We start from the raw sequence: 27,695 nt of genomic DNA on the forward strand, positions 1-27,695 counted from the left end.
TCAAGTGTGCACTATTCTTTATCTTGACAGCTGTACTTAATGTGTGACTAAACAGATCAATGTTCTCTAAAATCCTTCTGCCCCAGAACACTCTTTTAAGACGTGCTAGACATTGTTTACAAGTTTAGACTTCTCAGGGCAAGAATGTCAATGAAGACAAATTGTTATGTTAAGTAGTTCTTTCTTACCTGTACAAAACTCTCCACCAAGATGCTTGAAGGTTACAAATGTGAAGTTTCTAAGGCGGTTGATAAGTGGTTGCTTACACTCAGTTTTGAAGAATTATTTATGTCTGTAGCACAAACAGCTTGGGACGAGTCTCACATGAGCTGTAATAATGTTGGTGCTTTAGTCTGTACTCATACTTCAGTAATTGTAAACACTGCAGAGTGTGTGTCTAATGTGTTGTGTTTTTGTTACAGGCTCAAGGAAATTGAGATGAGTGAGTATGATGCCACCACTTACGACCGTTTCTCTGGAGCGGTCCGACGACAGGTCCAGTCGCTCCGCATCATTCTGGACAGTCTGCAGGTAAACACCTCTAGTAGTCCCAGTCCAGGTGTGAGTGGGCTGAAGACATACTGGTTTCTTCCCTGTGCATGGGCTGTAGTGACTGGTCCAGGGGTTCCCAAACTTTTTCATGTTACGACTCTCTTAGAAAGGTTTTAATTTATCTCGAGACACATCACAGACTTTTTAGAGAAATAATGAGAAAACTTACTCAAGATGAGAGTGACTTTCGGGAGCCACAACCAATAGGAGTGAAGTCAGTGGAGCGCATGTGATCCGTCACTACATCCTGTGGTGGAGTGAACCCAGATAGACTGGCACTTGTGCTTTCGCCGCAGGGAAATAGCTGCGATGGGAAATAGCACTCACTGTTCATCTTTAATATTAAAGTCCCTGTAAAGGCAATTTTAACAAAACATTCTAAACACATTCTAAAGGTTAGAAATGTATTGCTAAAACATATTACAAAGACTGTGAACTGTGAAGTACTGAATTGTGGAGTTAGACCGTTAAACAGTTTTTCACCCTGGCAATTTCACGGATTTTTTGGGCGGGTCTAAAACAGGGCTCGATGACGCACTGGAGCTCTTGGACACGCCCCTACTCGATGACGCACTGATACTGATCCCTCTAACAATATAAATAGAGCACATTCGCATCAGTTTGGCGCTCATTTGCGAGTTACTGTCAGTACTATTATCAGTTACTACAGCCTACAGTTTGCTATCTAGCCATGCCTTCGTCACGGAAATGCGTACTACTTGGATGCAATCATTTGCAAAACAGATCGGTGTCCTTGTTTAAATTTCCTAAAAACGACGACATCAAGAAGAGGTGGATTAATTTTGTGAAGAGCCACCTTGATGGAGAGCTGAGGATCACCAGCCAAACCCGCCTCTGTAGTGATCATTTTACTCGTGATAGTTTTATAAACTTTCGTCGGAGACAACTGGGATTCACAGATAATCCGTTGTTACTGGTGAAAGGTGCCGCACCGACTATCTCTCGCCTCGGCCTTCATCCTCCCGTCCCGCCGACAACTGGCGCCATCATCGGCAATGCGTGCCCACCAATGAGTGTAAGTTGCCTTGTGTGCTTGTTATAATTATAGTAGGTAGTCCACTGTAACTACTAAATTCTGCAACCCTCTAACGTGATTTTTATTTAACGTTATATGATCAAAATTCCTTAGCCAAGTAATTTAAACTAGTATCTGTTCACAAAGCAGTCCCTTATCTAATGGATTTATGCACATCAATTTATCGTTAATATAACAACCATGATGGCTATTAGTTTGATCTATAACTATAAAGTGTAAATATATTTTTTAATCAGTTGTTTATTGCTAGTCTAACTTAGTTTGATCTATAACTATAAGGTGTAAAAATATGTTGTTTTTTTCTGTTATTTATTGCTAGTCTAACTTTATTTGTCTAAGTTAGGTTAAGCTAGTTAACGTTTACTTACATATAACTTAGCTAACTTGCATAAAAGGGAGAGAAAAAATTTACCATTCTGTTGCAGAGCGAGGGGGACGATGTTGACTTCCTTGGTCAATGTCTTCTGAATCGGATTCAGGCTCTGGAGGCTCAAACAAATATGGCTTGGTATAACCTAATAAGCTGCTAGGAGCATCCATTTCGGCTGTAGCGGGTCCCGTCGAGTGCAGCTTTCCCGCGAGTGGGCGTGGTTTCAGCGCAGCCAGCGGACACGCCCCCAGCGTTTGAGAGCAGAGAAAACTGCTCATTTTTTCAAGATTTTGATAGCTTATTTTATGTACTTGCCGGCTTTTTTTATCATTCAAATTTGGCTGGGTGGCTAATAACACATTTTTCTGTGGTGTGACAAACTCAGAACACATACTTAATTTTGACTTTACGGGGACTTTAAGCATTTTATGTACTGATTCCACTTAAATTTAGTCTTTCCTTCCAAAATGTTTGTTTTCAGCAGCAAGAAAACTGATTCGGTGTCTACAACATGGAATAACATCCGTAAAAATGCCACCGAAGGCATGCAGTGACAAAGTCAGCTTGTCAGATTTGTTCAGCTCATTCAGCAAAAGATTTAGTAGATGCCAAATCTTCTAAAAGGACCATCTCATAAGAGTCATTTATTTGTGAATCGGACTACATAGTTCGAAATGTTGCATGTTTTTTCCCGCAAGGAGCGCCACCTCTGAAAAGTGGTGCAGGAAACAATGCTGTGATCTGTGTCATGTCAAAAATATATAAATACAAATTAGGCTATTTATATTTTAATATTCACATTTTTTTATATCTTTTTGACATGGCATAAACATACCGCCATTGCGTAACCCACATTGTTATTCCCACTCTGCAGATTGAAAACGGCTGATCTTCGATTGCTCTTCGATGTCTGTACAAAAAAAAGTTTGAAGATTAACTTACATGAGGTTAAAATAGCTATTTTCTGGATTACTAGCCAATTAGTTGCAGTGAGTATTCGTGCAAGCTCTAGTTTGCACGTGCACACGCACGTAACCACACCTACAGTTTTTCAGCCAACTCACGAGAGGGCCATCCTGTGAGTCCAAAAGAACATGCGTTGTTATTATTATTAGATTGGTCTGTCGATATGGACCCAGGCGCTCGTCATTCTGTATGGAAGGATGTCCGGTAGCGCGTCTGATCTTTTTTGTTTGGGTGTGGGTGGACGGAGCGCTAGAACCCGGGTGGAGTTTCTCAGAAAATGCTGATTGAAGACCAGCTAGTTTCGCTGTCTACATTCAACTAAACAAGCAGCGGCTCGGTCTGATCTGAGATCTGTATCTGCTCATGGGGATTCCCTGTGCTGTGTGAACGAAGGACCGGCTCCAGCCCACAGGGAGGATCAGGTTCCTCTTTGGCAGCCCGTGCGAGGAGCTCTGCTCAAAGACAGATGTGTTTATGTGAAAACATGGTGACAAGGATTATCTCCGTCTGTCTTTCACAGTCCGGTCCTCTAAATCAGCGCTATCTGCTTTCACCTACAATAGCGTTGTGAAGAAGGCTGGCAGCCACAGTGGCATGTGTGTGGTCCAGATGAGCGCACTGGCATCATTCTGTACTAGTCCTGTCCTGAGAAGAAGTTAACCTCCACGTCACCCTGAGCCTCTGTTCTCCGCTTGGGATCTTTCCAGATAGTAATTTGACCACTGCCTATTCATTTGCTCCTGTAAAAATGGCGACACATACACTAACTGTCAGAAGTTTGGAAACATCTAATCTTTCTTTGCTATTTTTCCAAGATTTTGAGAATAATAATAATAATATTACGAGCACAAGTTCTTTTCTATCCAGTTTCCAACTCCGAAAATAATAATAAAATAAAATAAAATAATAGACAGGTACATTTCTACCCACTCCAATTAAAATGTATTTTAGGAGGACTTTTTTGAACTCTTTTGAGGGTCACATGTTTGCTGGACACATATTGACTGCTAAACTAAATTAAATTAATATATAAATACATTTACAGATACATTTTTACCGTTTTTAAGATCATGAGAAACAAATAAAGTTTATCTGAACTTCTGAATGTTGTATTGGTGAACGCTTCAAAGGAATGTGGTATATGAGAGCTGTAAAAAGAGAGCAAAACAGCAAATTTGGGCCCTTGCCTTTACTCTGTAATCACTCCTCATATGATTTTCCACAACTGACTCTCCCAAACATGTTGAACACATGCTCATTCTCACACCTACCTGACAGAGAAGTGTTCACAGCAGGTTGTCCTGTAGTTTGTGGTATATACACTCATTTATTCTCAGGACTCTGACCACATGCTCTATGAGCCTGTTATAGTAGCTTGAGGACATTTATTAATGGTGTTTGCAAAAGCAAACATTCCTATATTGCATATACTTAGGGTTAGGTGTTTTTCAAAACCTTTTATAAATAACATAAAAAAGTGTTTTAGTTGAAATCCCCCTGTAGTCAATCATTTTATCCATTCAATCCCATCTTTGATCACCAAAAAGGCATATTTAAACGATTTTCCTGTGGAAGAAAATAATTCATGCCTTAAAATAGCTTGAATCTAACTCTACACCCTTGCTTCATTTAGTATACGTGGAGTCATGAATATGCAAATTTGCCCCGCCTCCACTCACTCATACAGGCTCGTCTACAAGTGGATGTATCAGAATGGTAATGCGTTTTATGTATCGCTTTCTACAACGTCGGACACATAGCGGTAATTAATATGATTAGCCTTTTGCTTGACTACGTTATCAAACCGCTAATAATGTTACACAAACCATGTTCCCGTTCACCATCTCAGAGTCAGACATCTTGGACAGATGCCTTCTGCATTCTTAGAAATGCTTTAACAACTCAGAACGTCAGTAGAGAAAGGCATATAGTTTATCATAACATTGTACACTGAACAAAATTATAAACGCAACACTTTTGTTTTTTGCCCCTATTTTTCATGAGCTGAACTCAAAGATCTAAGACTTTTCATATAAAGGCCTATTTCTCTCAAATATTGTTCACAAATCTGTCTAAATTTGTTTTAGTGAGCACTTCTTCTTTGCCGAGCTAATCCATCCACCTCACAGGTGTGGCATATCAAGATGCTGATTAGACAGCATGATTATTGCACAGGTGTGCCTTAGGCTGGCCACAATAAAAGGCCACTCTAAAATGTGCAGTTTTACTGTATTGGGGGATAATATTAAATATTCCGGGATAATCTGGCTTCTCTTGAGACTCCGCTACACTGTTAAATCCAATCTTTAGCATGTGTCATAATTAATATACATTTTTCATGATGTACACTATAATGCCTAAATAATGCCTAAAATGTTATATTGATGTTAGTGTATTATTTGTTATTTATTTTGACAAAATAGTATAGAATTTTAATAACAACCATTTTATGGTTATCGGTCATAGCATATGTATAATTATTTCCAAACTGGGGTTTGCGAACCACTGGGCGTTCATGGAGAAACTGCAGGACTCAGGAGTTTTGTGAATTGTTGAAATGCTAATCATTTATTAAATAATAAAAATGTGATAATTAATAATAAAAACAATCAATATAAAAACTTACTTAAAATATGACATTTTTATTTGTTTACCTGGTGCTGCTTGTTGCTGCTGCTGCTGTTGTTAAATTATTCAATTATTAACTTAAAGTCTGATACTTCAAGTGAATTTTTTAGGTCTATAGGGTTCGGCTGACAAAAAAGTTTGGGAATCCCTGCCGTAAATAAAAGCATAGTGTGTGTTGTGGGCAGGTTGTGTTGTAACAAAGTCAGTTCTGTCATTTTCAGGTCTGAAGTCAGTGGAATTACTGCAGCATTTGTGTGGAAATGGAGCATTAGAGCTCTTTTTCACACAGACTTGAGATATGACACAGAATAGAGCAGATGATCTCATCCATTCAGTAAATCCCTGGAGTGCCGTCATCCTCTGGGCTGTTTCTTCAGCTCATGACTCTTTATTACAGTGTAACTTCTGTCACACTTCTGTCTGAAACTCTCGCAAGAGCGTATGTGATGCATTCATTATTACCTAACAATAATGGGTGAGGTGTGTGTGTCTGTTAATGTGGCTACTTGAGTGTACTTGCATGTCTGTCTTTGTACGTGCTTGTGTTCACGTGTGTGTGGAGTGATGAGTAGTGATGTGTTGGGTCATTGTTCTTCGTGGAGATCTGACATGCTCGCTCATATAATGAGAGCCACATGTGGAAGTGCTTCTATGGGTGTTTGTTGATGTTTGATCCATGTTTGAAGCAGAGGAGGTCAAGGACCCGCTGGGGGTCAAGGTCACGAATGAGATGCAGTATGCAACTTCCTTAATTGTTTTTATCTTCATTTAAAGTGTAAAGCTTGGGCTGAACCTCTCAAAATTTTGTTAGATGTCTGCTTATAACCAGAAGACTATTTGAGTTCGATTTATTTGAAAGATGTAAATGGTGTTTGTGTTTCAGGCTAAAGGGAAGGAGAGGCAGTGGCTGAGGAATCAGGCTCTGGGCGAGCTGGACGATGCTAAGATCATTGACGGCCTAACAGGAGAGAAGGCCATTTACAAACGCAGAGGAGAGCTGGAGCCAGAGGTGAGAGCTCACATTCACTAAACAATAGTGGCAAACGCCTACAGGGCTTTAACTGCTCAAACAAACACATATCAATACAAATTCACAAAGTTATTTAAAGGGATACTTCACCTCTGGAAAGATGAATGTGTATTTAAAATGGGTCATTTATGTAGAAGAAATGTGAAATTATTTTTGAATTTGGAGCTTTCTAGACTGAGAAAAGCCAGAAAATGTATTTTTGGCTTATGTGGATGAAAGACAACAACTCCCAGAATGCACTTGCTTCACTGCCCTAGGAGGCCACGCCTACCGGTAATAGAGCGCAGTAGTTAAACAACAAGTCTAGGCTACTAGTGAGTCTCCGTGATGAGTCTGCCCGGGATTTCGAGATCGCCCAAAATGTCCGGGATTCGGCTTTTGCGTTCTACAGTCGCCATTCATTATGTTTACTGTGGCGAGCAGGACGAGTGAGGGCCGCGGGAGAACGGCGCGAGGCCGGTGGCGTGATTACCGATGAGCGAGACCTGTGAGACGCACCGGTCTCGTATCTCTCACGGAGGAGCGGGAATTTTCTTAGCAATGTTAAAACGCACATCAACCGATCACTTGTTTAGCGTTCATGTAAACACTACATTCAGATTCACCAATCGGAATGAATTCAGTTAGATTGAAACAAAAGGTGTGCATGTAAACAATGAATGGCGACTGCAGAAAGCAAAAGCTGAATCCCGGACATCGACGGCCGGACATGTCCGGGAAAAAGAGGATGGTAACCCCTACTACTCGGCTTTCTCCACAGAACAAGAGCCTGCTAGCTTAGCTTCCAAAAAAAGATGGCTGACACTATGTGTGTATTCTGTGAGTGAGATCCCACCCTCTATGGGCGGGTTGAGAACATGCGGGACAGCCCCTACTACTGACTGTAGTCTTTAGCCTCTGGCCAAAAAATCCTCTGATGACGCAAAATGACGATTTTTGCGTCATCGGAGGATTTTTTCCAGACAAAAAATACATAAATCTCTCGTCTCAGGGGGATATGAGGGTGGAAAGCATGGTAATTCGAAAATACTACAGGTTTCCTACTAATACAAAGCTTAATGCTAAATCCTGAAGTATCCCTTTAAGCAAATAACTACTTATATTTTGGTCTGTTTCTAACATATATCTTGTGGTCAGCATGATATGTAAATTCACCCTATCTATTTTCTTTTCTTTTTTTAAATTGACCTTGTAATTTAAAAGCTCTGATATACTCTCAGTGCAGTTCTTTTTTGTTCTCTTCTTAAAAATAAAAAGAAGTTTGAAATACCTTTTCAGCGGTATACTGTTAGCGAACATTTAGCGGCATTTAATGAATATGCAAATACTGTATGTGCCACGCGGTTTCCTCTAATTAACAAAATAAACACACAATAAAATAGATTGCTTTACTGCAAGCAGCTTTACATGATTAAGGGCCTTTAAGTAAATAAATAATATCTGAATTTAGTTTTTTAGGCAAACTATAACTTAAAGATGTAGCATTCTTGTTAGATTTCTTGATGTTTGACTAAAACTTTTCTTCCTATTCATAATGTTTCTTCTACTGGTATCGCTGAATTCCAGTTTAGCAGACACTCACAGCAAGAAGGTCACACTGTTTCCCATAAGCGCATATTTAAAATCTGAATTTATTGTAATAACGTTACTGAGTTCTTACAGTGGTGCCTTAATATATTATGTGGCTCCTGTATAATCCATTAAAAACCTCATTGACCAATGAGGCTTTCAGAAGAGGAGTCTGGGCAAACAGAACGCTGCAATTAAAGAAACCACATATAACTGCATTAAATAATTTTCCTAATTAAATATCTGTCTGGTCATTTGAGGATGACTAGTGTGTTTTTCCTTTGGTCTGGCTGCAGTTGGGGTCTCCTCAGCAGAAGCCGAAGCGTTTGCGTCTGCTAGCGGACGTCTCTGGCAGCATGTATCGCTTTAATGGCGTCGACGGGCGTCTGGAGCGCTCCATGGAGGCCGTGTGTATGGTGATGGAGGCTCTGGAGAGCTACGAGCACAAGTTTAAGGTGAGATTTGACAATCACCCATCCGCTTTGTGTAGGCACTGGCAGCATTTTAACACTGTAAGTAGGCAGCATAAGTTTCCTTCTTTTGACCAAATTCTTAGGTACCATCACAATCACATCACCATCACATCGCAAATCCATAATGCATTTTTCAAACTTGTAGGAAAGAAAAGAAAACCTCCAAGATGGCTGACAAAGCAGTGATTATAAAATTAAACTACCGTTCAAAAGTTTGAGGTCGCTAATATTTTTTAATGTTTGGGAAAGAAGTCTCTTATGCTCACCAAGGCTGCATTTATTTGATCAAAAATGCAATTACATAATATAACATAACATTAAATATTGTGAAGTAATATTGTGAATATATATTAAAATTCAAAAACAGTTTTTTATTGTAATATATTTTAAAATGCACTTTATTCCAGTGATGTTAAAGCTGTGTTTTCAGCATCATTACTCCAGTCTTTAGTGTCACATGATCCTTCAGAAATCATTCTAATATGCTGATTTGATGCTCAAGAAACATTTTTTTAATTGTCAATGTTGAAAACAGATGTGCTGCTTAATGTTTTTATGGAAACCATAATACATTTTTTTCAGGATTCTTAAATGAATAAAAAGTTCAAAAGAACAGTATTTAATTGAAATAGAAATCATATGTGACATTATAAATGTCTATACAGTGATCAATTTAATGCATATTTGATGAATAAAAGTATTCATTTCTTTTCTTTTTCTTTTTAAATCTTACAGACCCTAAATGTTTGAATGGTTGTTCATTCAATACTAAATGGTTCAATCTAAATAAATAAAAAAATGAATCACTATTAATGAATTTGATTCATTAATAGTGGGGGGTTGGGGGGCTTAAAGGGATACTCCACCCAAAAATGAAAATTCTGTCATCATTTACTCACCCTCAAGTTGTTGCAAACTTGTATGAGTTTCTTTCTTCTGCTGAACACAAAGGAAGATATTTTGAAGAACGATTGGAACCAAACAGTTGTTTGGCACCTTTGACTTCCATAGTATTTTTTTTTCTAGACCAGTTTAAACTAACTAACACCAGTATAGATTAGTCATTTATAAGGTTCCATGTCAACTAGAATGCTGCCTATGTAGACAACAAGGTGGCTCACTGGATTTTGGGACAGTGCCTTTAATTTGAAGAGAGAAAAAAAAAAACCTTCCCTCTACTCAGTGAATCTTATTTTGCTGGCCATCTCCTGTTGGTATAAGTTGACCACAGAGTTCAAATATAGTCTCTACATGTATCTCAATCTTTTCACCACAAACACTTTCCTAACTCAATAAAAATAGCTAAATCTGTTTACAGTAAACCCCCTCTAGGCAACGCACCATGGAAACTGATCTGAGCAATAGGGATCTCCCCGCCGCACATGCTGACACACTGTTATGGAGGTTGCCATGGCAGTAAGGATGATCTAGGATCCCCAGAAACTGCCACATGCTCGGTTGCCATAGAGAAAGCCATGCTGGTTTAGGTTGATTGGTGGTTCGCAGCTCATCTCTCTCTTTCACTTGATGTTGCTCTTTTTCCTCTGTCCATCGCTCTGTCTCTGTTCATCTGAGCTGCTGGCAGATGTGAATCACGGCCCTTGTTGGGAGCTGCTCGCAGGTTTGTAGCGCCCGCACAAAAGATGATCTGTTATCTCCATCCCGGGGAGTTCGGGGGAAGACATGCAGCTGCGGGTGTCAATGCCTCACATTATCCCGTTCTGCTCTAATGTGCATTAACACTTTAAATGTGTGAGGTCAGATCTGAGGCTGGACCATATAAATATAGATAATATGTGAGATTTGAAAACACAGCTGGATATGGTGCACTAATTTGGTTGGATATGCAGCACTGAAACATTTCACAGTTTCTATCATTTAGGGCAGTACATTGCTTACGTATTGATATACAGCAATATATTTTAGTACTTTTTTGGCAATGTAAAGTTAACCTGTTGTGATGATTTTATCACACGTTTATTTTTTCATTAAGTTTAATAAAAACAAGTGCAAGTTGTGTATTTGGAATATAACAGCATTTGGACAGAGTTGTTTTAACTCTGATTTAGATCTCAGTTGCAAAAAAAACGCGCTGATAAATTCAGTTAATTGTTGTGAATCAGTTCTTTAGAATTGGCTGTATTAATGAATCTATTTAATAGTGATTCAACAATTTACTTGATCAAATATTGATTGAATATATTCCGTTTATTTGGCTGCAATGGTTGTGTGGTTGAAAAGGTTCAAGATACGCCAAAAATATCAAGATGCTCTACCGTTGAAAAGTTTGGGCTTGGTAAGGTTTAGTTTTTTATGTTTTTGAAAGAAGTCTCTTAAATTCACCAAGGCTGCATTTATTTGATCAAAATGGTAATATTACTACAATTTAAAATAACAATTCAATCATATGAATATATTTTACAAATGTTTTCCTGTAATGCAAAGCTGCATTTTCAACATCATTACTTCAGTCTTCAGTGTCACATGATCCTTCAGAAATCATTCTAATATGCTGATAATATTGCTGCTCAAGAAACATTTATTATTATTATCAATGTTGAAAACAGTTGTGCTGCTTAACATTTTTGTGGAAATCATGAAACTTTTTTTCAGGATTGTTTGATGAACAAAGTTCAAAAGCACAGCATTTATTTGAAACAGAAATCTTTTGTATCATTTTTACTGTCACTTCTTTATAGGACTTTATGGCCCCACCTTGGCTGTCAAACGAGCCGTTTGCTCATCCAGCTGGCATGTCATATATCTGTTCCTCTGTGACACTTACATAATCTGCTTTACATTAAAATGCACCTGATAACCCATCCACCTGTGATCTCAAGGCGGGTGTCACACATATTCTTCTTCTCATTTGTCCTTTAACCCTGCATGTTACACATCAGTGTGTGTCCCCTTAGTCTCACTTAGCCAAACCTTTGACAATCAGCATAGAGTCTGGTCCACATTTTCTGGCCAAGAACCTTATGTGGTAGACAGAGGAAAACCAGTACACTCTGACTCCCAGATAATGTGTGCCAGTCAAATCTGATCTGGTCATTTCAGCCAATATTCATCAGTGGGCATTGCTTGAAGCAGAGACTAGACGACCAGCCGAAAGTATACTGAAGATGTATTGACGTAATGGAATATGATGTATTTAAGACTGTCAGTGTCATCAACTGTTGCATTGTTGGCAAAGAACCTTGCTTCACTGGACTAGATTTTATTATGAGACTTCCTTTGATTGACTATTCATGAGTGTAACTCAAAATAGCATCATCTTTGTCAGTATAGCTGATTTACATCATCTTCTGTCTTTTTGTTTTGTATTACATTATTGAGGTGCACTTGTAAAAACCTTTTCTTGACGAGTGTTTATATTCAGCATTGTTTGTGTGCTTGTTATGTTCTTGGCAGCGTGGACTGACCCTTCTCCCCCTTCCTGTTTTTTTTCCTCTGTAGTATGATATTGTGGGACACTCCGGAGACAGTTTTGACATAGAACTGGTCAGATGTGACAAAGTGCCCAAGAACAACAAGGAGAGGCTGAAGGTTTTGAAGGTACAGTAATGCCTCTGTAATGCGGGTGTGACCTCATTTCCTTTTTTTGTTTTGAAATCTATGCTCTTATGAATTCACTTGTGCTGACGTAGTAGCCAGCGTTTCTCCTAGAATTCCTCCTATTGTCTTATGTGACCACATCAGGAAGAAAGTCGAGCATAAATTCTCAGACATGAGACTGCAGGGATGGTCACTGGGATTCACTGACGCACGACTGCAGCCGGATCGGGGCCTTCAAAAAAGAAACAATCGCCTTTATTTCCAAAGCAAAGTGCTACTAGTTATATTTCAGCCCCCTGGTGTTTTAAAACAGTTGTCTGATTACAGCTGTCACTGCAAAAGATCATTTCAACTATTGGCAAATTCACACTTTACCTTTAGACCTTTTTGTTCTCTGAAAACAATCTTATATTTTGAACGCGCTCAAGCTGAACAATAGTCTTTCAAAGTATACTCCGTTTTATAACGTGCAAAAACACAGGTAGTCGACACAGTTTCATCCTTGTCCAGTGTTTGCACTATTTCTCTCCACAAAATAATGACACAGGCCAAACTAATGAGTGCAACAAAAAGAAATTCAAAACGCATGTGCCATTGTGCAGTTAGAAAAATCAGGCTGTGCGCATACGATGCTGATGATGAAATTTACATCACGTACACTGTATGGAAGTGTACCTATGGAAGCTTGTTTCCGCCACAGAATGAAAAATAAAAAAGGTAATTGCGACTTTTCATCTCACAATTCAGACTTTTTTTCTCACAATTCGGACTTTAATCTCCGATTTGCGTGATATAAAGTCGCAATTGCGTGTTATAAAGTCAAAATTGCGTGATATAAAGTATTTTTTTTCTCAGAAAAAATAAAATTCTTGCATGTTTATATCTTGCAATTCTGACTTTATAACACGCAATTGGGAGATATAAAGTTCGAATTGTGAGATATAAACTATTTTAACTATTGAGATATAAACAATTTTTTCCCTTATAATTGGATTTTAACTCTAAGTTTATATCTTACTATTCTGAGAAAAGATGTCAGAAAAACTCGCAATTGTGTGTTATAAAGTCAGAGTCGCAATTATCTTTTAAAATATTTATTCTGTGCCGGAAACAAGCTTCAATACTTTCCCTATTGTACAAGTAAAAAACAAAGTATACTTTGGGCTGTTGGCATTAGGAAATCAAAAAAAAGAAATTGTATTTTTTGAAGCTGTACAGTGTTCTGTCCTGCCACCGTTTCATAATAAACCGTGTATATTTTTTTCACGTCTCTAATGTTGTTTTGCGCAATACTGTCAAGCGAACTAAAATCGAAAGCCTGTAATCCTGTTTTTTAAAGAAACTGCAGTTTTCCATCCAAATAAAAGCTTAAAGGGATACTCCACTTTTTTGGGAAATAGGCTAATTTTACAACTCCCCCAGAGTTAAAGTGTTGAGTTTTACCGTTTTTGAATCCATTCAGCCGATCTCCGGTTCTGGCGGTACCACTTTTAGCATAGCTTAGCATGCATCATTGAAGTGGACAAGACCATAAGCATTTCTAAAAAAAAAAATGACCAAAGAGTTTCGATATTTTTCCTATTTAAAACTTGACTCTTCTGTAGTTACATCGTGCACTAAGACCGACGGAAAATGTAAAGTTGCGATTTTCTAGGCTGATATGGCTAGGAACTATACTCTCATTCCTGCGTAATAATCAAGAAACTTCACTGCCGTACCATGAGTGCAGCAGGCGCAATGATATGACGCAGCGCCTGAAAATAGGCTCCTTCCGTCAACACAACGGAACTATTTTCAGGCGCTGCGTCATATCATTACGCCTGCTGCACTCATGGTACGGCAGTGAAGTTTCTTGATTATTACGCAGGAATGAGAGTATAGTTCCTAGCCATATCAGCCTAGAAAATCGCAACTTTACATTTTCCGTCGGTCTTAGTGCACGATGTAACTACAGAAGAGTCAAGTTTTAAATAGGAAAAATATCGAAACTCTTTGGTCATTTTTTTTTTAGAAATGCTAATGGTCTTGTCCACTTCAATGATGTATGCTAAGCTATGCTAAAAGTGGTACCGCCAGAACTGGAGATCGGCTGAATGGATTCAAAAACGGTAAAACTCAACAGTTTAACTCTGGGGGAGTTGTAAAATTAGCCTATTTCCAAAAAAGTGGAGTATCCCTTTAAAGGTTGAATTCTTGCAAGTGAAGAAATCATGACAGAGGTTAAAAGTACTGGACCCACATAAGTGACCAAACGTCCACCCCTATAGTCTCACAAAATCCTCTGGGATTTGTCTTCAAACCCTTCCTCCATGTTGTTTTTTGAGATGTTGTGAAGAATCAACTCCCGATGTGTGAGCTATCTGTGCGCTTACCGCTCCAGGAAGTGCATTAACACAAACTGTTTAGCATATGGCCTTTTCCTGTCCTCTTGGGCATCTGAATATGCATTATAACCTCTTCCTCTGCTGTACGCCTCTGTCCCAGAACATGCACGCCCACTCTCAGTTCTGCATGAGCGGAGACTACACCCTGGAGGGCACCGAACACGCCGTAAAGGAGCTGGCGCGCGAAGAAGCCGACGAGCATTTCGTCATCGTGTTGAGCGACGCCAACCTGGAGCGCTACGGGATCAGCCCGGACCGGTTCGCACGAGCCCTCACCAGTGACCCGCAGGTCAACGCCTTCGCCATCTTCATCGGCTCCCTCGGAGACCAGGCGGACAGGTGAGGTTAATGTCCCGCAGCAGGTTGTGTGTTAAACGTTAGCGTGCTTGGTTAAAGGTTAAGCCTGGATTACAACCGGCAGCGGCATTTCAGGACAACTGCCGTGCGGTGAAACGCCTTTGAGTGAAAGTCAGTCTCTAAAAAAAACAAGGCCCATTTCAGTGCTAAATGCAGTGCAAAGTCTCAAATGTTTAGGGCGGCACTATAAAGCATAATGAGTTTGAATTGTAATTAACATTGGAGCCGTGTCAAGTCTTTATTGTGGCCTGTGTGATTTGTACGGCTCTTCTCAAATAAAAGACCAGAGTCTATAGGCTCATGTTCAGCTCTCTTTGGCACATTGTTCGTGTTTTTTGAAGGATTTTGCGGGTCTTGACTCACAGAGGGCACATAAGGAGAGCTCGAAGGCATGCGGAAGGCGCCGCTGTGGTGGTCGGACACGTCCCGTATAGGCTGTCTTTTCATGGCCTCCGTGATTTAAAGAGCAGTCCTCTCTGAACATGTGCCTTCTTTTTAAAGGGACTAAATGACAGTAATGAATGATTAGTGAGGAGGGAGGGGCGGCAGCTAAGTGAAAGGACACTTTGCTTTCAGTCACTCTTAACCAACAGGCTTTTCCCAAGACCCTGTATCTTATCAAAGCCCCTCCATGAATGACAGCCATTGTCCCTCCTATGGGGGAATAGGAAAAGCTCATTTGCATTGCAAATGTTTGATGCGGGGGGCTCTTTTCTCTTTCTCTCCGACTTCCAGGCTCCAGAGGACTCTGCCGGCCGGACGATCTTTTGTCGCCATGGACACCAAGGAGATCCCTCAAATCCTTCAGCAGATTTTCACATCCACCATGCTGTCCAGTGCCTAGGAGAACACTTTTGGGTGAATCCCACCAAACCTGCCATGTCACTGATGACACGCAGCGATCTCTGCATCCAGGCGGAATGAAAACATGTCACTGGAAAATCAAAAGAAAGAAATAAGGCATTATTCTTTTTTAATTTATATTAAGCACATTTTCTCCCTGAATTTTCATTACCATTCATTCTTGCAGTGTAATAAAATATGTATTAATACGTCATAAGATGATTCTAGGTTGTACTGACATTCATTGTAATGGAGTTACTCCAAAAAATGAAAAATAATTAAACTGCTGAAGTTCATGTATGCTCATTTAAAAAATAATTGTTAAAAAAAATTTGAATCCCAATTGAAATAAAATGGAATTACTAAACTCTTTTTATGTACAGTAAAATGTACATAAAAACTGAAACAAATACATAAATATGGTAAAACATTACTGATGTTTATGTTTGCTGATTTAAAAAATAATAATTATTGTATAACAGTATATTTTAATACAGTAAAAAACTTAATGACAGGTATGATAATCCCCATTGAGATTAAATGTAATTACAACATTTATTCTCGAGAGTTAAATGTCCAAAAAACAGTGAAAATACATACATACATACATAAAGTAAAACATAACTGCCATTCATGTATGCTGATTTAAAATATCTCAAATATTTTTCAGCAAAATCTGAATGACAATAATGGGAAATGGGAACCTGTGAATTACAAAAACTCAAAAGTAAAATGTAAATGTGGTCACAATTAAAACATCGTCACAATCACAATTAAAATTTTGATTAAATTAATATGAATTATTTTATTTTAGTTTTGTGTTGTTTGTTTTGTTTAATAAAAAACCTACACTTTTAAAATGGAAGCAAAATGTATCTTTTCAGATGTATTTTTTGTGACATGGACATGTCAGTTTCTATGCGGATCCTCTGGTTTTGGTCTGTTTTCACCTGAGACGAGAGATTTCATAGTCTCTACGGACAAACCCCGACTTCTGTCTGCCCTCAATACGCCCTCAGTCACAAGGCCACTGCTTTGCTGATGGACTATACTGCAAACAAATCCATAGTCACAATAGAGGCTATGTATTGACGCCACTTTCCCCTCGGCCGTACAGAGTGGCAAAACATCCTGCAAAATGGCTGGTTTTAATAGTGTAAACTGCGAAAACACTAGTATAACTAACTATTACCAGCTTAAATTAATGGCAGTTGGACTCGACAGTGGCACTTCCAACTTGCACAAGAACCTGTGGTCATGGACAATGGCATGTGGCCAGAAATCACAATGATGTGATGCATCAGGACTGAACCGTCTACAATATTCTACAATATTAGTCTGTCTGTTGTCTTAACATATTCTGTAAGCTATTGACATAATCATGTCTAAATGGCTATCCATGCTGTGTTAAGACTGGTCTATCAAGTGAGTGCGCTGGTTTAACATTTAAATACATGCAATATTCAAATGACAAAATATTATATACTATTGTGTAACACTTTATTTTACAGTGTCATTGATGTACGTTACATGTATGGAGGACCAACTCTACCATATTTAAAAATAAATACAGAAATAAATAAATGCTCAATAAATAAATAAGCATACAATTAATTGCCCCAAAAAATACAATAAACAAATAAATGTAGGTAGAAATTAAATTATACAGTGAGACATAAATGTATATATCTCTTTTAATTAGCTTCTTTATTTATTCACCTTTGTAATAATTACCTTATTTATTTATTGTCCATTATAATCTTCAACTTTATTTATTAATTACTTATTTTTTTAAGTATTTATTTATGTGCATGTTATAATATTTTTGTCTGTTTTATTCTTCCTTTGTATTTTTTTTACCCTATTTATTTCTTCAATGCTATTTATTTCTGCCTGTCGTTTCTACATTTCTGTATGCAGTTCTGCCTTATTATGCAAATGAGGAGGGGCTGTGTCTTAAGGGGTCAACTTCTGCCCATAGAGAGCCTAAGCCCCTCCCCTCCCCTCCGCTTCCGGCTCATGGGACCTTATTTCGGAAAAAATATGTATGGTAGTCAATGGCGAGAGACAACTTATCTTTTTATTCCGTCTGAACTGTGCCCTGAATTACACATATGATGTTTGTCAATTTAAAAGATAATTATGAAAGTCAAGAAAGTCGCAGTTTGTCATAAAACAGAAGAGTGACATTTAGTTTTATGTGAAAATCGCTCAATGAACTACATCTCCCGGGAAGCGAAACAACGAGCGAGATCCGCTGCTCGTGTGTGTGCAGTCTGGTGCAAAACACTCAGGCATGACGGCGTAACGTTACGATTATAACGTAAGACTATAGAACAAATGACAGACGTTAGCTTCAGTAAAGTTAGCTTCATTCATTGAGAGAAAATGTGCGCCTTTTGGGTTTGTAGTCTTTTTAATTAGGGGAGAGCGGGGTAATGTGAGACACCCCCTGTATCTAGTCAACGGAACACATTTGTGGTCATGTGACCATTATGTTTTCAAGCCCATCCCATTTCCCCTTGGCCATGAAGGAGAGGACCTCATGATGCTGTGATAAGCATGTTTTTTTCACAAAAATATTTTTTTTGCATGTAAAAGTAAATTTTCTTGCTATCAACTGTTGTGCCAATTGATTCAGGTAGAAAAACTTATATCATACATGTTGATGAACTATTAACATATAAAACCATGTGATGATGCTAGCTGAAAAGTATCCTGAATTACTAAGAGAGATCGTTTTTTTCTAAAATGTGGCAGTGGGGTAAAGTGAGACAAATGCTGTGGGGTAAAGTGAGACATGAGGCACAAGTTAAGTTTAGTCTTAAACATATTTTAATGTAATATTACATTACATATGTTTTATTTTTTAATGTCATAAATATTGTAGAAAAGCCATCATGCCAAGGTAATACACCAGGAAGACAACCTGGGGAAAAAAAACCCTCGAGGAGATGGAGAGTGCAGCCGCTGAGGTCAAGGAAGGAACGAAGTCTATAAGAGCAGCTGCAAGGGATAGAAATATTGACAAGCCTGACAAGATATTGAGGAGGAGGAGCCCTGTTTTAAAAATGTGGAATATTGAAGCCAAAATTTTAAAAACGCAGTGCAGCTGCACAGCAGACACAGATGAACGGCTAGTGCAGTCATTGGATGTGCTGCGGCAACTGCACAAACCTATGGCGAGGCGGCTCAGACGCAAGAACCAATAAGGCTGCTTCGCGCCCTGGCGTGTCAGAGCCCTCCAGAATGGGTGTGGCCTAAGCCTTTACATTGGCCAGTTCAGCCAAAGGTAGTCGACTGAAGCGATCCCCTGATCAAAGCCACATACACTTTGAACGTGGAGGGGGTACGACCCGCGTCCAAACGCCCTTGTAAGAAGGCGAGTATACTCAATACTTCGCACAAATAGGGGTCCAGGCTCCGTGCAGCGCACCAGCCAGAAAATACCACCCGTTTCTGAGCGTAGAGGCGTCTAGTTGACGGCGCTCTTGCCTCAGTGATCGTTTTCAGCACCCTTTCCGGGAGACACCCGGGTATCCGTTGAGGGGCCATACATAAAGGTCCCACAAGTCGGGACGGGGACGGCAGATTAATCGGTTTGCCTGCGTGAGGTGGTTTCTCCTCAGCCGAACCGGCCATGGGGCTGTTTCCAGCAGCTGTATCAGCACAGAGAACCATGACTGGGTCTTGCAGAGAGGTGCTATTAGTAGCATTGCGCACTTGCTCTCCCTGATCCGTTCGATGACCTGTGGTAACATCGTGACTGGAGGAAATGCATACAGCGGGCGGCTCGGCCAATCGTGGGCAAGCACGATTGAGAAAAATATTCGGCAATGAGCGTTGTCTTCTGAGGCGAAGAGGTCGACCTCTGCCTCGCCGAAGATGCTCCATATTAGCTGAACCGTCTGTGGGTGAAGACACCATTCCCCTGGGGGAACATTGTCTCTGGATAACATATCCGCACCCTGGTTCAGGATGGCTGGCACATGCGCCGCCCTTGGGGAGCACAGGTTGTGCTGAGCCCATAAGATGAGGTTTTTGGCTATGGCATGCAGGTTGTTTGACCTGAGACAGCCCTAGCGATTTATATAGGACACCACTGCAATGTTGTCCGTCCGGACCAGGATGTGGTGGCCTTTTAAGTACGGGAGAAAGGCTTTCAGCGATAGAGCGACTGCTCTCATCTCTAGACAGTTTATATGTAGGCGCTTCTCCAGGCTTGACCATAGGCCAGAGACGAGCCTGCCCTTGTAAAGGGTCCCCCAACCTAGGTTGGAGGCATTTGTCGAGATCACTTGTCTCCTTGTAACCACACCCATACTCACTCCTGACTGATACCAGTCGTTTGCTTTCCAGGGAGCCAGGGCTCTGATAAAAAGTAAGTGGATCAGTTTACCCCCCGCTGGTTCACTTTACCCCTTTGATTTCTCTGGTCTGTCTCAGTTTACCCCTAAGCTGGGGTAAAGTGAGACACAAGACCACTTTTTAAAAAACAATCATATTTTCACTGCCCTTCGTCCTGAATACATTCTGATAATTTCCATTGCTAGGAAACATCCTGAATTAATGGGAAATGTGTAAATTTTACTGATATATAATTTTAGCTCGCTTAGAGGAGAGCAAATGTAAAAAATGTCTCACTTTACCCCACTCTCCCCTACGTATTTTCACAGTCTTATACCTCAACAGTTTTACATCAAACTGCGACTTTCTTGACTTTAAAATCTATCTTTTAAATTGACAATCAGGGATGAGTTCCCTAATGAATATTAATGAGTCTTCCCCTACCACCCTGCAAAAAAAAAAAATCGCGGCCGGTGGCATGTAGATTCGACCGATGCAGTAAAATGCTAACCAACCAATGGGCAGAAGTTGACCCCTTAAGACACAGCCCCTCCTCATTTGCATAATGAGGCAGAAATGCATACAGAAATGTAGAAACGACAGGCAGAAATAAATAGCATTGAAGAAATAAATAGGGTAAAAAAATACAAAGGAAGAATAAAACAGACAAAAATATTATAACATGCACATAAATAAATACTTAAAAAAATAAGTAATTAATAAATAAAGTTGAAGATTATAATGGACAATAAATAAATAAGGTAATTATTACAAAGGTGAATAAATAAAGAAGCTAATTAAAAGAGATATATACATTTATGTCTCACTGTATAATTTAATTTCTACCTACATTTATTTGTTTATTGTATTTTTTGGGGCAATTAATTGTATGCTTATTTATTTATTGAGCATTTATTTATTTCTGTATTTATTTTTAAATATGGTAGACTTGGTCCTCCATACGTTACATGCAGTTACTGTAGTAATAACTATAATTTATGCATAATTACACGCAACTAACCCTAAATCAAACCCCATTCCTAACCTATAGTAAGTACATGTAGTTCATTGAAGTGTAACCTATATCGTATTATTATATAGTACAAAATAATGTAACATTTGTACAAAATAGTATTAACAACATTCATAATGTTGCGTAATTATATCACTCAAAATGCCCAGCTGTTGTGGTTAAGAGTGTATTAATAGAACACGAGGTGTGTAACCTGTTTTGTTTTCAAGAGCCGTGTATTGTGTAAGAGTTGGCACTCTTTCGTCAAGTTTGTTAGGATTTTCCAAGTGTCCTCTAAACACATCATTGTAAAGTGCACACATCCTGTAACTCATGAGAGGGATTGAGACTGAAGCGAAGGAAAGAGAGAGTCACACCACCATCTCCCAAGACTTCCTCGTAAATCTCTTTCCGTCCTGAGAAACCAGAACCTCAAGTGCAATTCCACACCACATTCCTCAGCCGTCCCATTACACACTCATCACTCTTTAACCAAATGAGCGCAAATGAAAATGTATTTGAGACCTCTGACAGGCCTGACACTCGGCTTCGCTGACACAGAGCTGTGAGAAACTTTAAAGGAAAAACAACGGCTCACAGAAATACCCAATCCAGAGGTCAAAAGAACATAAAGTTTGCGTTTTCAGCACACAAAGACGAGGATATTTACTGCAGAAAAGTATAGCCTTCTGTGTATCCTGTGTTTGTGAGTCATCTTGAGGGAGATTTGGTTTTTTTTCTCTCTCTGGACTTCCTGTCTTATTTGACCTCTGCTCTGTACCAGGCCCATGTTAGCAGTTTTGCGTGTTGAATGTTGTCCAACTGACTGCACGCGCTTCTCCGAGACGCCTTCCAAGTGCTCCATCTATGTCAACAGTGTTTTTCCTTCCTGTCCCCTGGACCCGCCGACGCCTGGCGCTGCCACCCTGCCTCTCGCACGCAGCTGAGGAATCCAGCCGCCGGCTCCGGTTACGCCACACTCCCGAGATGTTTCCGAGGAGAAAGTGGAGCTGTAATTTATAGAATCTGGCCGGCATGAGGAGTTGAACTTTGGAAAGCCAGCGGGAATGTCCAACTGAATGTTGACCTACTGAGCTGCTGCGTACTTAAAGGGATAGTTTGCCCCAAAATTAATTTTTGTTAATTTACTCACCCTCAGGCTATCCAAGATGTAGACTGAACACTTGTTTTTCTTCAGTAGAACAGTAAAGAAGACTTTTAACCGAAACCGTTATTCTCCAGACTCCTGTGAACGTGCTCAGGACCGTTTGCAGAGGCTGTGGATTACAGGTAATAATGTTGTAAATAATGTTCAGTTTCTTGCACAGACAAATCGTTTTGCTTCATAAGACCTCAATGAACCATCAGGATATTCATTTTGTTTTGCCTGTATGTTTTTTTGACTCAAAGTGACGGCAGCCATTGACTTGCATAATATAAATCATAAGGACTACGTTTTCTGCTGAAAAAATATTCTTTACTGTTTAACTGAAGAAAAAAAGATACTTACATGGATGGCCTGAGGATGAGTAAATTAACAATAAATTTTCATTTTTAGGTGTAATATCTCTTTAACACATGCATGTTCACACATGGGCGGATCGCTTGAAAGTGCGTGCTGCTATCGCATTCTTCACTGAAATGGCGTCGTGCCAAGACAATAAATGAAACATCGCTCTTCATTCACCCACACAGGCCTCATTTACTAATCATAAAGACTCATTTTATTTTGAAACTTCCAACATGTCTTGTAAAAACAATGTAATGACTGACGATTACAGCCGCTGAAGGTCATAAATTAAGTTTGACTTGTTAATTGCTGCTGAACTTGTGTATCATTGTCTTCCTGATATCTTTTGATTTTGATGTGGTCTGTTTTTTGGATGTAGAGTGGTGTGATGAATACATGTTAACACATCAAATAAACAGTGTGTGTAAAATGAACTCTGAACTGCTTACTGTTAGGGGCACAGAAAGTGTTTCTTTGTTTCTTTCTGCCTGTGCTATTTTAAGTGCCTAATCTGAAATTGCATTTTTTATAATTTTTGCTTTGTTTTTGGTGACCCATGAAGTTTATTTTGGTCCTTGCACCTCTTTCATCGCTAACCTCTTGAAACAATGAACATTTCTCTGTTGCACTATACTGAAATAACAACTGAAACATCAGTGAGAAGTACTTGACATTTACCTTACTCCAGTAAAATATTGTCACAACACTAGGTTTTTGAAATGAGATATTGTGTCTGATATTGTGCATGCGCTTTAAACAGCTAAACCAAACCCTAACCGTAACTCTATAGTACGTTCCTGTAGTTAATTAATATTACTCAGTACTTATTTGAGTAAGTACAATGTAACTTCATCTTAAAATAAAGTGTAACTGTTCAGGTATTTATAGCTATTTTAATTGTGTCTTCAGCTACCAATAAAAGTATAGTGCTCTCAACTCCATTTAAAACATTTTACAGTATTTAAATCCATTCCACACATTTTCCTCAAAAATATACTGCCGTTCAAAATGTTTTCAAAAGTCTCTTTTGCTCACAAAGGCTTAATTTATTTGATTAAAAATAAAGTTAAAAACAGTAATATTATCATTTACAATATCTTTTCTATTTCAACATTTCAAAAAGTAGTTTTAGCATAACATGATCCTTCAGAAATCATTCTAATATACTAATTTGCCGCTCATGCATTATTAATATCATGTTGAAAACTGTTGATTCTTAATATTTTTGTGGAAACATTTTTTCAGGATTCATTGATGAATATAAAGAAATAGAAATCTTGTATCAATATTATAAATGTCGATTTAATTTGTCCTGGCTAAATAAAAGTATTCATTTCTTTAATACACAATCTTACAGACCCCACTTTTGAACGATAGTGTACGTATGTGGAAAAGAGCAACAGGTTGCATCTGTTTTTTGAAGGGGTTTTGGTGAAAATATCAAATCAGTGCTAAAGCTGATAGGAACATCCGTTGTTAACATCCGCTGACTGCTGTGCTCTGCTGAAGGGGACGGATTCACCTCCACCTGACCTGTGCATGTCATCTGACCTAGTGCTTGAACACAATGATAAGATAAAGCGTCTAGACTTCTCAGAAGTGTGCTGAAAGCTGTGGGAATCTTTTTTCTTTTTTTCCCTGTGATATGTAGCTATTCATGCAGAGCTTTTTGTTCAGGCAATGACATGAAGTCCTAATATCTTCCATGTAGACTCGAGCAGATGTCAAAACACCTGCGCCTCAAATAACCCCCTGTAATCTGTTGTGATGTCACTCTCTGGTTCTCCTTCTGTCATTTTCCCAGCAGAACACAGTTATTTTGAAGCATAACTACAATGGATTTGCTTCATGAATGTTGTATGTGCTATTTATTTGTTCCTTCGGGTGCAGTTTTTCATGTAGAGGAGGAGGTGTGGACTGATCTGTCCTGGATACACTAGTTGTGCAATGATCAAACTCATCACACACTCATGCCCTGGAGATATGTGACCTCTGCATGAACACAGTCTTCTATTTACAGCTACTCTGTATTGCACTTGCACACTAAATGGGAGTGTGCTAATAAACGCACACTCCCATTTAGTTAACAAACGGGCGTGTGTGAGTGTGTTGTTCCCGTTTTTTGATGAGGCTAGTCAGGCTCACGTGTGTCTGTGTGCTAACAAGCTTCCTGATGCGGTTGATACTGGACATCGGGATGGAAAGAGGAAGGTCACTTAAAAGGGTGTCTCTCTCCACTTCATATTTGTCAACCCGGGCTCATTGGGAAAACATGCTTGTGGCGTCATTTCTGCAGTATGATATTACGTTGCATTTTGCAACACTTTTTTAGTACACTGACACTATTTATTGTGTAAAGCATAAAATAAATAAAAGTGGCTTGACTTTTAAAGTGAAACGCACATTCAGATTTATCTGAAACAGATGAACGTGAATCTGGTTGTTGAATTCATGGCTTGACGTTAGCTTTTTTGCTCACCAGCCACTGTACTCTGCATTTTCACTGGCCACAATTTTGACACCGATACCATGGGGGAGAACTGCCATATATACACTCACCTAAAGGATTATGAGGAACACCGGTTTAATTTCTCATTAATGCAATTATCTAATCAACCAATCACATGGCAGTTGCTTCAATGCATTCAGGGGTGTGGTCCTGGTCAAGACAATCTCCTGAACTCCAAACTGAATGTCAGAATGGGAAAGAAAGGTGATTTAAGCAATTTTGAGCATGACATGGTTGTTGGTGCCAGACGGGCCGGTCTGAGTATTTCACAATCTGCTCAGTTACTGGGATTTTCATGCACAACCATTTCTAGGGTTTACAAAGAATGGTGTGAAAAGGGAAAAAGATCCAGTATGCGGCAGTCCTGTGGGCGAAAATGCCTTGTTGATGCTAGAGGTCAGAGGAGAATGGGCCGACTGATTCAAGCTGATAGAAGAGCAACTTTGACTGAAATAACCACTCGTTACAACCGAGGTATGCAGCAAAGCATTTGTGAAGCCACAACACGCACAACCTTGAGGCGGATGGGCTACAACAGCAGAAGACCCCACCGGGTACCACTCATCTCCACTACAAATAGGAAAAAGAGGCTACAATTTGCAAGAGCTCACCAAAATTGGACAGTTGAAGACTGGAAAAATGTTGCCTGGTCTGATGAGTCTCGATTTCTGTTGAGACATTCAGATGGTAGAGTCAGAATTTGGCGTAAACAGAATGAGAACATGGATCCATCATGCCTTGTTACCACTGTGCAGGCTGGTGGTGGTGGTGTAATGGTGTGGGGGATGTTTTCTTGGATCACTTTAGGCCCCTTAGTGCCAATTGGGCATCGTTTAAATGCCACGGCCTACCTGAGCATTGTTTCTGACCATGTCCATCCCTTTATGGCCACCATGTACCCATCCTCTGATGGCTACTTCCAGCAGGATAATGCACCATGTCACAAAGCTCGAATCTTTTCAAATTGGTTTCTTGAACATGACAATGAGTTCACTGTACTAAAATGGCCCCCACAGTCACCAGATCTCAACCCAATAGAGCTTCTTTGGGATGTGGTGGAACGGGAGCTTCGTGCCCTGGATGTGCATCCCACAAATCTCCATCAACTGCAAGATGCTATCCTATCAATATGGGCCAACATTTCTTAAGAATGCTTTCAGCACCTTGTTGAATCAATGCCACGTAGAATTAAGGCAGTTCTGAAGGCAAACACAGTATTAGTATGGTGTTCCTAATAATGCTTTAGGTGAGTGTAGATTTTAAATATTATCTCATAATTTGGCAGCAGGTATATTAGGCTGCTGTCACTTTAAATCCTGATGCACGGATCCATTATACTGTTACACATGCGTGTTTACGTTCTTAAAACGTTACTGTGTTTATATGAATACTCACCAAGACTGGCATTTTGACATTATTTTGCGTGTATTTGACTCTTTAAGCACAATAAGTAGCGTGAGAGCCGTATTTATGTGTGCGCACTTTGGGTTTGAGCCCAAAATCTGCAAGAATGAGTAAAATTATGCGCAATACGCACAATCTCACACCGAAATTCAAGCCCTGTATCCAGGAGGCGGGTTTGTGTGTAAACTCACTGTCGGAGAGATGAGAGAGCGAGAAAGCGCAGCTGGTATCGTGTATCTGTTCTGTGGGAAATGAGCATTGGAAGCAGATATTTCAGTATCGATATGTATCGAAAAAGCAATATTTGTGTCAACACTACATTACACTTAGTTTATTATTTCAGACGCTTTGTTAAAAGACTATAATTGAAAACTGTGTATATTATTTAAAATTCAACCCAGGTGAGCTACCGCGCAAGCTTACTACATCAGTAAAGACGCCAGTGGAGCCGGTCATGTGATGTAAACATGCAAAATAAGTCTTTATTAATCAATCGATAATCTGCCACTAGTTTCATATCATCTGGAAAATCCAGTGAATTGTGTGTATAGGTATGTTGTTTGGAGTTTTACAAAAATACGTTTTTCCATTGAGCTTGTGTTAATTTTTGTCGTGCTTCAAGATTAACTAAATCATTTTTGAATTACTAGCGACATAATTGCAAACAGATCCCACCTGAAAATGTTTTTGCTTTGCTGTGGATATTTCTGTGAAGATGCAATGTCCTTCAGTTTTGGGTGCGTTACAGAGTCACCTATAATCCGTTGCTCTGTGTTGTTAATCTGTGTTTCTAATGCGCTGCAGGTTAGTTCTGCATATTAGTTAGTTACACATTTCCTTTAAGAACGATCAGTGTGGGTCAGGGCCTGCTCTCCGTGTGCTCATTTGAGTGAAGGTTGCCTCACACATAAAAATTCGGTCATTATTTACTCACCTTTGTGTAATTCCAAACTGTATGCTGTTGTTTGTGTATGGAACTGAAACGGGGGATTTTTGAAGAAACCATTTTAAAATCTGAACATGAACACAAATGATTATGACGTGTTTTCCTCACACAAAGCTACAGTATGACTTCAGAAGCTATATAGACTATTTTTTTATGGTGACATAGTCATTATGAACTTCT

At 39.4% G+C, this 27,695-nt stretch overlaps 1 protein-coding gene across 1 annotated transcript in view; it reads left to right on the forward strand.

The window, feature by feature from the left end:
• vwa8 (von Willebrand factor A domain containing 8) overlaps positions 1 to 16,068 on the forward strand; it is a 120,221-nt gene extending 104,153 nt beyond the window's left edge. Inside the window, exons 40-45 of the mRNA XM_056252183.1 lie at positions 423 to 531; positions 6,457 to 6,582; positions 8,469 to 8,627; positions 12,105 to 12,203; positions 14,688 to 14,926; positions 15,680 to 16,068. Of these exons, the coding sequence (XP_056108158.1) occupies positions 423 to 531; positions 6,457 to 6,582; positions 8,469 to 8,627; positions 12,105 to 12,203; positions 14,688 to 14,926; positions 15,680 to 15,788 (841 nt within the window). The 3' untranslated portion in view covers positions 15,789 to 16,068. The remainder of the gene's footprint in view (positions 1 to 422; positions 532 to 6,456; positions 6,583 to 8,468; positions 8,628 to 12,104; positions 12,204 to 14,687; positions 14,927 to 15,679) is intronic.
• The last annotated feature ends 11,627 nt before the right edge of the window (positions 16,069 to 27,695 follow it).

Source organism: Rhinichthys klamathensis, unplaced genomic scaffold (assembly GCF_029890125.1).
Source record: "Rhinichthys klamathensis goyatoka isolate OS25496 unplaced genomic scaffold, OSU_Roscu_1.1 h1tg000093l_1, whole genome shotgun sequence".
In the NCBI taxonomy this organism is placed as follows: Eukaryota; Metazoa; Chordata; class Actinopteri; order Cypriniformes; family Leuciscidae; genus Rhinichthys; species Rhinichthys klamathensis.